Source organism: Leuresthes tenuis, unplaced genomic scaffold (genome assembly GCF_036924035.1).
Source record: "Leuresthes tenuis unplaced genomic scaffold, fLeuTen1.0.hap1 SCAF_22, whole genome shotgun sequence".
Classification (NCBI taxonomy): domain Eukaryota; kingdom Metazoa; phylum Chordata; class Actinopteri; order Atheriniformes; family Atherinopsidae; genus Leuresthes; species Leuresthes tenuis.
This window is the reverse complement of record NW_027325376.1, coordinates 14,889,666-14,898,697: the sequence shown is the minus strand read 5'-3', so window position 1 is coordinate 14,898,697 and position 9,032 is coordinate 14,889,666. Positions and strand designations below refer to the sequence as shown.

Here is a 9,032-nt window from a genome sequence, read left to right as displayed (position 1 = left end):
CCATTTGCCCAAAATCAACAAAACTCAGTCGGTTGTTTGCTTTCCAAAAACTTCTTTTTCTTTGTCATTCAAAAACATTTGCATTAATACAGTGATTTCTGCAAAACAATTATTCAAACTGTATTTACAATTATGTTGCATCTTTGGTGCTTCAAATGTGTTTTGCATAATGAAACAAACCATCTGTTGTGTGACTAAAAAAGGCTTCATGGTTGTGTTTCACTGTAGATTCACCATCCTTTGGTTGTTTAATCAGAAAAGTACGTTAGAAAGATTTTACAACATACAGAACAGTGTGAATGGAAAGAATGTAAATCAAGAGCATTTCAGAGGCAAAAGCAGAAGTGCATTTATTGCATTTGTTTCTGTGTGTATGTGTCAGAGTCATGCTGCTGTGCTTCTGATGGAGGACTTGGCTGATCTGGATGTTTGTCTTTCCCTTGATCCTTGGAAGTCCCTTTGTTGTGTTTGCCTGAGGATATATCACATGAATGATCACTTCATCTACTATTTCCCACAATTAGATATCGGCTGAAGTAACAATAGATATGGTAGCTTCTATTTTGGACTGACAATTAGAATGTTTGGTACACATATTGCAGAAGAGCCTTTGTATAAAAATCTTTGTAGTTGGTGATGTTTGATGTACCAAATGTAAAATCGTCATAAAACAGAAAATTTAAGTGTTATGCAGTCTGACTGTAATCGTGACCAACTTCTGGTTTATTTCTACTCGGCATGTTTTTTCTCACTGTGGCTGTTTGGGCCACGAGTGTTTCACTGAATTGTTCTTGAAGACAACTTTCCACATCTAAAATGATGTATTCCTGGTTATTTTTTTCATGCACAAAAACATAAAACCTGCACGATGGAGATCCTCTTTTTCAAATCATATGATTTAATGTTTTGAAACACTGCTACCCAAAAGGAATGGCTTCTAATTGCTCCAAACTGATTCGTTATCATTGAGGTATCAACTCTAAATTGAGGCCGGATTCACATTTACGCATTTCAGGCTTTAACAGAAAGGTTTTCTTTCACTGGAGTGATGTCTTGCGTTGCTTAATTCAACTCTGGATCCATTGCTTTTCTTAGTAAGCATAGCTTGCAGTGGAAAACTGAGGATGGTTCAACTTTTCCAAACAGCATCAGCCAATCAAATCACAGATGTGTCCCAAATGTCTGTCCCACAACCCTCAAGCGTTAACGCATTATGTTTGTGTGAATACCTTCTCTTCCTCTGAGCTCCGGCAGCAATGAGCTTCTTAAATCTGGGAAATGGACGTGTGATTTGTTTTTGGCCACAGCACTGCTGTTATTACCAAGGTCACAGTGGTCGGACAGGAAGGAGTTTTCACAGACGAGACTGTTTTCTGACTTCAGGAAAGACAGGATGTCAGTCACTTTGGAGGAGTCATTTCTCTACTCCTACTCTAATAAGTTAGAGACACCAGCTTAAGTCATTCATTACCTGAAAGGTGAAGGACCCTGTGATGTGGCTCGACCCAAACTGCTGAGTCTGTCGACCATAAATGCCACTGTGATGCTTTGGTTTGTCTACACACCTGCAACACACATGGAGAGAACATACTGTACCAACAGGAAGCCGCTGAATCCAGGCCAGAAGGCATGAGAACCAAACAGCACACATAAAAAAACAGTTTGTATTTCATGTCATAATCTCTCACACTGGATGACTGTGCAGTGACATTCTGTGATGAGTCATATTTTCAAGAATTGACACTTCTGAGAAAACACATTACTCGCTCAGTGCATCCCAGCCCCCATTGCACCAGTATCATGTTTTAGCAGGTCTTATTCTCAGCTTTTACAGAAAAACACTGAGTTGAATCAAAGATATTTGTAAAATTCATGGAAAGATTAATTGTATCTTGACTCACAAGACATTACATGTCAGTGCATTCTTCTGTTTGGAAGAAATCGGGTTTACGTTGGGGTTATCAACGCAGAAGTTTGAACTCATTTCTGCATGTGGCTAGAATATCTCAATGATTAACACTTTAATGTACAATACAATTAATTTCAGTGTGGTGAAAAGATCTGATGTGTTTCATAATTGAAGCTAAATTAAAGGTTAAATCCCACTAAATGGCACAGCTGTGCCACATGCTGAAGTAACTATTTACCTGGAGTCTCTTTTTACAAGTGAAGGTAAAATGCAGAAATATTACAGCAAGTTTAGGCTCTATGTAGTCAGAACACAACTCGTATACGGTAGCCTACCAAGTATGTAGGTTGTTTTTCAGATTTTAAGACATAATACGTCAATGATGATACCGAATGGCAATTCCTTGACAGTGAAATTCAAACGCTTCTGCCGCTGAGTGTACAGAGTTTTGATCACTTTGTGCAAAAATCACACAGCATGGTGAATTTGAAGCTAATAGAAGTTGGAAGACTTTTTAGAGTCAAATGATTCTTCCTTCTTCCCAATAAGAAACATAATAAGGGGATTTACATTCTAGACTGGATTTAGAGATTAAATTATAAAATTCAGTGTTTCTTCCTAAAAGGTAGCATTAGGGCTGGAATGGGTCTAATTTCCCACACTAATGTTTCGCGCTGTGAGACCTACCTAAGATTGTGGGTCCCCGGATGGAAACCTGCTCCCCACCTAAGGTGATCGTTGGCAGCTGAGTTGACGACAGAGAGGGAGGAGATGAGAGACGTGGAGGACGGATGGAGGAGGAGAGGAGTGGAAGATGGCGGCGGTGGAGGAGGAAGTGTAGATGACTCAGATACATTGAAATCAAATTCTTTAAGGTCTGTAACATCCATATTGTGAAGGACGAAGCTTCTTGTCAAAGCTTTGTGGTCGGCAGACGTGGCTAAAGTCATATCTGCCATGTTGGATCTATTTGTTTTGTCATTGCTCTCTGGGTTGTCGCTTTTCCTCTTTGTATCTGGACCTAATATAGTTTTTGGAGTCTTGAGAGTCCCTCCTGTCCTCATGTGGTTTCTAAAAGATCCAGGCTTTGTTAGTTTCTGTTTATGTTTAGGAACTTTCAAAGATTTTGCATCCGATTCAAAGTCACTGCTGCTGTTCCCTTTTTCGCCACCTGAGCGTCCAGCAGCCTTCACAGTCTGGTTTATTAACGGCTTACTTGATGGCATAATAGATAAAGGAAAAACTAAATCTTCCTCCTTTTTTGATATTTTAGGCGCTTTCAGAACAGTGGTTCCCACAGATGTCTTTTCATTCAGTGTGGAGGTTGATGTCATTCTGTCTTCTGATGCGATCTTAGTTCTCTGCAAACCAGTGCAGGTCAAGGAGAACTCTGAAGATTTAAGACCTCCACCTAAAGCTTGTGTCATCAGAGAAGGGTTTCCGGTGGCCATCATCAGGCATACGGTTCCCTTCTTCATGTCCTCGTCTTCAGTAAGTTCCTTGTCTTTTGAAAGAGCCTTTGAAGTACAGCCTGTTTTGGACACCAGCGAATTTGCTATTCCTTTAAGTAGGGCAACAGTGTTGTGGGCAGGACTTGTGTCTGTAAAAACTGTGGCTGGCTCTTCTGAAAAATCTGACGTAAGAGTCCTTAAAGGAGTGGTTGGCAAAGTTGAAGTGCTCATGTTTGTTTTTGGACTGCTATTGGGGGTAGATTTGGATGGTGCCAATATGATGCCTGATCGATCAACAGTTGATTCAAAGGCAGCTTTGGAAGATAAATTCAAATTTTGACCATGAGTGGTTGAATTTTTTGACAATTTGGGCACTTTTGAGCTTGACTTTTGAGTGTCCCTGCAACTCTTCCCAAACTCGTGGCTTGGTTCAGATTTAGGTATTGTCCCTAGCTTCCTTGAGTTTTTCTCAGCATCTAAGCCACTATAGTCCGTGTCCTTTATATTTTTCAGATGGTCTTTCCTTGGTTCCGGAGATGCAGCACTTTTATGTTCATTTTTTGCTGCCACTGGGATTTTCTTCTTGTCGCTTGGATCCGATTCAGATAGCAGGGCTTTAGTTGACTTCGAAGTCTCTGCCTCCTTTCTCAGCTCTGCACCAGTGGCTTTTCCTGGTTTACTTTTCATAGCAATGGATGACTGCCCTGCATTGTGGAGACACTTGTTACCCACAGTTTTGGATTGCTTGGACATAACTGGTTCTGAGATATTGTGAATGGTTTTAGACATCTTTAAAGGTTGTTTTCCTTTTATTTTCTCTATCTTTTCCTTGTGTGCTTTCTCATCCATGTCCTCGGGCATTTTCTTGTCCTTGCTCCTGCAGATTTTTTCCTCCCCGTCATCCTTTTCTTGTTTCGGGGTTTTGATTATTTTGGGAAGGGTGGAGTTTTCTCTGTGCTCTTTTTGTATCTTCGCATTTAGCTCATCCAAAAATCTGTGCAGATACAGAGAGAGAAAGATGCTTATTTTTCAGACACATGACAGATAACAAACTATTTTACTTTTCAACACATTTAAAGTAAATAAGTACCTGATGTTAAAAGAGTCTTGTGTGAAGAGAGGATGCTCTAACAGCTCTGAACACTGAGCTCGTCTTTCTGGATCCATCTCTAGACACCTCTGAGAGACAACACAAAGGTATTGTTGTTAAGTGGGAAAGAGTAAAGAGTCTAAGCTTTGGCAGCCATGTTAATCCAACACACTGATGGTTGCAACAAGACAGCGCATCTTCAGGACTGTCTACGATAGCACAGTAACCTGGCACATCGCAGCATGTTGTGCTGTGTGTTTCTTAAATCAATTCAAGAACTTCGACGAGTGGAGAAAAAAGAAGGGGCAGGACCAAAACTGTCAACTGCTGATTAAAAGTACCTAAAAATTATGTCCTTAAGAAATAAGGAAAAATCCAGCAAAGATTTAACACAGGACAGGAAAGATGTGTCTAGAGCCTCAGTTAATCTAATCTACTGTTCACTGAAGCCTCATCGGAACTGGTTTCAATGGAAGGGTGGCTGTCAAGGAGCCAAGAAGAGAAACTGGTAGAAAAGGCTGAGGACCTCATCGTTATTGAGGCAGTGTGGGATCATCTTGACAGAGAATGGAACAAAAGGCAGCCAACATCCAAAGAAGAGCTTAGGAATGTCCTTCAAGAAGCCTGGAGAACTATTCCTGAAGACTACTTAATAAAATAACAAGATAGCTTGTCTAAGGGGGCGTAGGTTGTGTTGAGGAATTGGGTGTCATACCAAATATTGACTTTCAAGCTTATTAGAATTATACAAACTCTGTTCCCTATATACTGTATTTCCATTAATGTTTGCACACGTCTCAATAATAATAATAATAATAATAATAATAATAGGCATGCAAATGCCTTTTGCAAATAAGTTCACATCACCTCACAAATATCACATTCATGGATTTAGATGTTCTATGATCATCTGATTATATGATTTCTATTCTTTCAGTTTATACATGTGCATATTGGCATTTAAGTTGATAAACTTACTAAGCTAAACAGTACCTGAGTCAAGTCCATGGCAGTGGGTGTGACTGTGGGGAAGCGCTGCTGCAGTGGCACCGTGCCTGAAGCTTCAGGCAGTTTGACACCAGAAAAGACAGGATTTCTGTAGAACAGCTCCTGGTGATGAGTCACCAGGTTACCTAAAGCAAGGAAGTCAGAGCAGAGTAAGCATGGGGAAAAGAAGTGGCAACCTAATGATGCTGCTTTAAGTGCTTACCAAAGCACTTCACGATGTGGTATATTTGGTCAAGGTCGGAGTCTCCAGGAAACAGTGGTTGGCCTGTTAACATCTCCATTAACAGACAGCCCACAGCCCACACATCTACTGGTCTACACAGAAAAACAAATCTATCAATAGTTTTAGTCACAGCAGTTTACAGGTAACATCCTTAGGTCAATACACAGATACTTACTTTCCGTACTTGATGTCTCCCACCAGTAGTTCAGGGGCTCTGTACCAACGAGTGGCTACGTAGTCGGTATATATGCTGCCTTCAAAGGGCAATGCCATGGTGCGGGCAAAACCGAAATCACAAAGTTTGACCACACCCCCCTGAGAGATGAGGATGTTCTCTGGTTTGATGTCACGATGGATGACCTGGAATGAGGGAGAGAGAATCCAGATGCAACATAGTCAGAAATCTATTGTGTTTATATATTTACATAACCTATTAACATATGGAACATCAGTTTTGAATAGATTTAACTAAAACTAGCCAGCCCACTTTCACAAATGTGTGTAAAAACTACTTGGGTCCATGCGTCCAGAAATAAGAAAACTGAGATACTAACGTTTTTCATAGCCTGTTGTTGTATGTAAGAAAACATCAAGATGACGTGATGCAACCTGTAACCATTTATTTAATCACATTAAAGCCTAATGATTTGATTTTTATCCATACCTCTAACCATCCATCCATCTATCCATCCATCCATTTTCTAAACCTGCTTCATCCAATTCAGGGTTGTGGGGGGGCTGGAACCTATCCCAGATGCCAGTGGGTGAGAGGCAGGGTACACCCTGAATGGGCTGCCATCACAGGGCCAATCAGAGACAAACAACCACACACACTCACAGTAACTCCTAAGGACAACTTAGAACAACCAGTTAACCCAATATGCACGTTTTTGGCTGGTGGTAGGAAGTCTAACCCTATTTTGATTAATATCTACACGTAAACATGCATTTCTTAATGCCTAACCCTGCCAACCATAATGGACAACATCAAAAAAGTGGAAGGTCGTTACTCCCACTTGGTTGTGTGACCAAGTCTTTGGTCTTTGACAAACATCTAACAGTTGTGCAATATCACGTTACACAATCCGTGTTGCTTAGGTTATCCGACAGAAATAGAGCAGAACAGCACATGATAGGAGGCAGAACTAATCGCAAGCCACTAAAGTAACACCTTTTCTCCTCTTACAATTTCTGTCACTGAATTACTTTAATCACCCTAACGTTTGACTTGAGTATCATTGCATCTGATCAGTTTTGTTTTTGATCAGGTATTTCATTATTAAAAAGGTGGTGTATGTTTATATGATTGACAGCTAGCTGATAGACAGAAAGGTAATTAGCGGGACAAATTAAAACTGTCTAAAGCAGTCAAGATAGACCAGAGACTGGGCTGTATAAAGTCAAAGGATGTGAACTGGCATTTCTTGTTAGGCGTGTTCAGTTCATATTCTCTACTGTACAGCCGCAAGCAGGGGGCAGCTACATCTATTTCTACAACATTTTGGCTTCTGTTCAATGGAAGGAAGTGATTTTGCATGTTTCAAAGGAGTTTTTAGAGAAAGAAGAAGTAAAAAGAGAAAAAAGAATTTACTCTTGGCCAGCAACATCTCTTACAGAGCAGCACCGACATCTCGCTGGTCAGCCATTAAGAGCTGCTTGCCTGGCGGAGTTGGCAGGACTAGGTTGACCAACCATGGCAACGAAGATTAGGATGTTCAAACAAAACAAAAACAGACACACCGATGCAGTGACATGCCTATGCTGGGGTTCTTGTGGAGAAGTAAAGCAGCATCTTTCAAAGTTTGTAAATTTAGGCCAACTCTGAGACTGCCTCAGCATCGGCCCAGCTCTAAAACGCGGTTCGAGACCATCGAGAACGTTCTCAGACAGAGTTAGAGAGAATGTTCTGTCATTTATCCTCACATTTTGCTGGTGGCAGAAGTCAGCAGCTCTGAGGATCTGGTACAAGTACTGCCGGCTGGTGTTCAGGTCCAACCCACTTGGGTTTTGCTCCAGATCGTCCAGAAGTGTCCGGTCCACGAACTCGAACACCAGATACCAGCGGCGGCGGCGCTTCCACACCTCTAGGAGGTTCACCAGGTTGTCGTGACGCAGTTGCTTTATGGTTTGAGAGACAAATGTTTGTGAATGTAAGCAGAACATGGTTTCCCTGTGGTCTTGTTAAGTCATGAGTACGAACACCAAGAACACATCCTTTTGATGTGGTGTTGATCCACCAATAGAGATCCAACCCACTGAAACCTGGACTTTCTATGGCAGGGAAGTTTGAACTCTGTCAAAGAACCTCAGGTCTTAACACCCATCCGTTTCTCCAACATTCAACAAGTAGCACAAGAGAACTAATCATTCTCTCACATCTATCCTTTACCTTGGTAAAAAATATTTTGATCATTTTTTTTTTCATCTTTAAATAAAGAGTCATACTACAACAATAGCAAAACCAGCACTAGAAAACAGCTAAATCCTCAAGTTGTGATGGGTTTGTGTGTCTTGTTATTGCCAGGTTGTGTCTGTGTTATGCTTCACTCAGGTTTCAGTCTCATACAGACTTCCCATGCTTAAGTTACTCCTTGGCTAACTGATTGACTGACTGTGTAATGGATTGATTAACAGGTACCCTGAGCAGCTTGATCTCCCTGAGGGCAATCTTTTTCACCGTCTTGTCCTCATCGGAGTCCATGAATTTCTTGATCGCGACAAGGCGGCCAGAGTCTCGGTGGCGGCACTTCAGCACGGTACCATAACTGCCCTCTCCAACTGGACCCAGAGACTCATAACGCTCCATCACACTCTTACTCTGGTGGGACAGGAAAACCCCTTCAATGTAACCTGTAAATAAACTGACAAATGTAAAGGTTATGACAGAGATTGATCATTCTCAGGAGAGTGAAGCAACCAACTGATTCCCTATAGTAGTTTCACATATAGCCTGATATTTTTTTTTAAACATTTAATAACTTTTGTATGCAAATATTCTAAAATGAATGCAGCCAATCCAGCTGTGAAATAAGATGAAATACAAGGCAGCATAAATGTCCACCTTGATGTTTATTTTTAAATTAAATAAAAACTTGGTGAACAGCTTAGTGAGGTATCGGTAAACTTACAGATGTAGGACACGCACCTATGGATGAGTTGCGCTCGCGCGCACTCTCGCACGCACCGACACACCGACCTGGCAAGTGATCTGCTTTTATCGCTTTAATCTGCGTGCTGACATCCATCAACGTAAACACTGGAGCAACGCCGTCTGCGTCCGTGAGTGCCTCCTTGTGTGAACGTGTCTAAGTCACCGGAGACTACCCGACTCGTGTGTGTGGGTCTGTCACC

The 9,032-nt window shown here is 41.3% G+C and overlaps 1 protein-coding gene across 1 annotated transcript; it reads right to left on the bottom strand.

Moving 5' to 3' along the window:
* Positions 1 to 292: 292 nt before the first annotated feature.
* LOC140282192 (uncharacterized) lies at positions 293 to 8,999 on the bottom strand. The gene is made up of 11 exons (XM_072376767.1): positions 8,827 to 8,999; positions 8,320 to 8,542; positions 7,605 to 7,799; positions 5,857 to 6,041; positions 5,661 to 5,773; positions 5,444 to 5,583; positions 4,451 to 4,539; positions 2,597 to 4,354; positions 1,472 to 1,565; positions 1,230 to 1,377; positions 293 to 472 (listed from the first exon to the last, which is right to left on the bottom strand). Exons 2-11 carry the CDS (start codon positions 8,485 to 8,487, stop codon positions 351 to 353), a joined length of 3,012 nt encoding a protein of 1,003 aa, XP_072232868.1. The 5' UTR covers positions 8,488 to 8,542; positions 8,827 to 8,999; the 3' UTR covers positions 293 to 350.
* Positions 9,000 to 9,032: the final 33 nt, after the last annotated feature.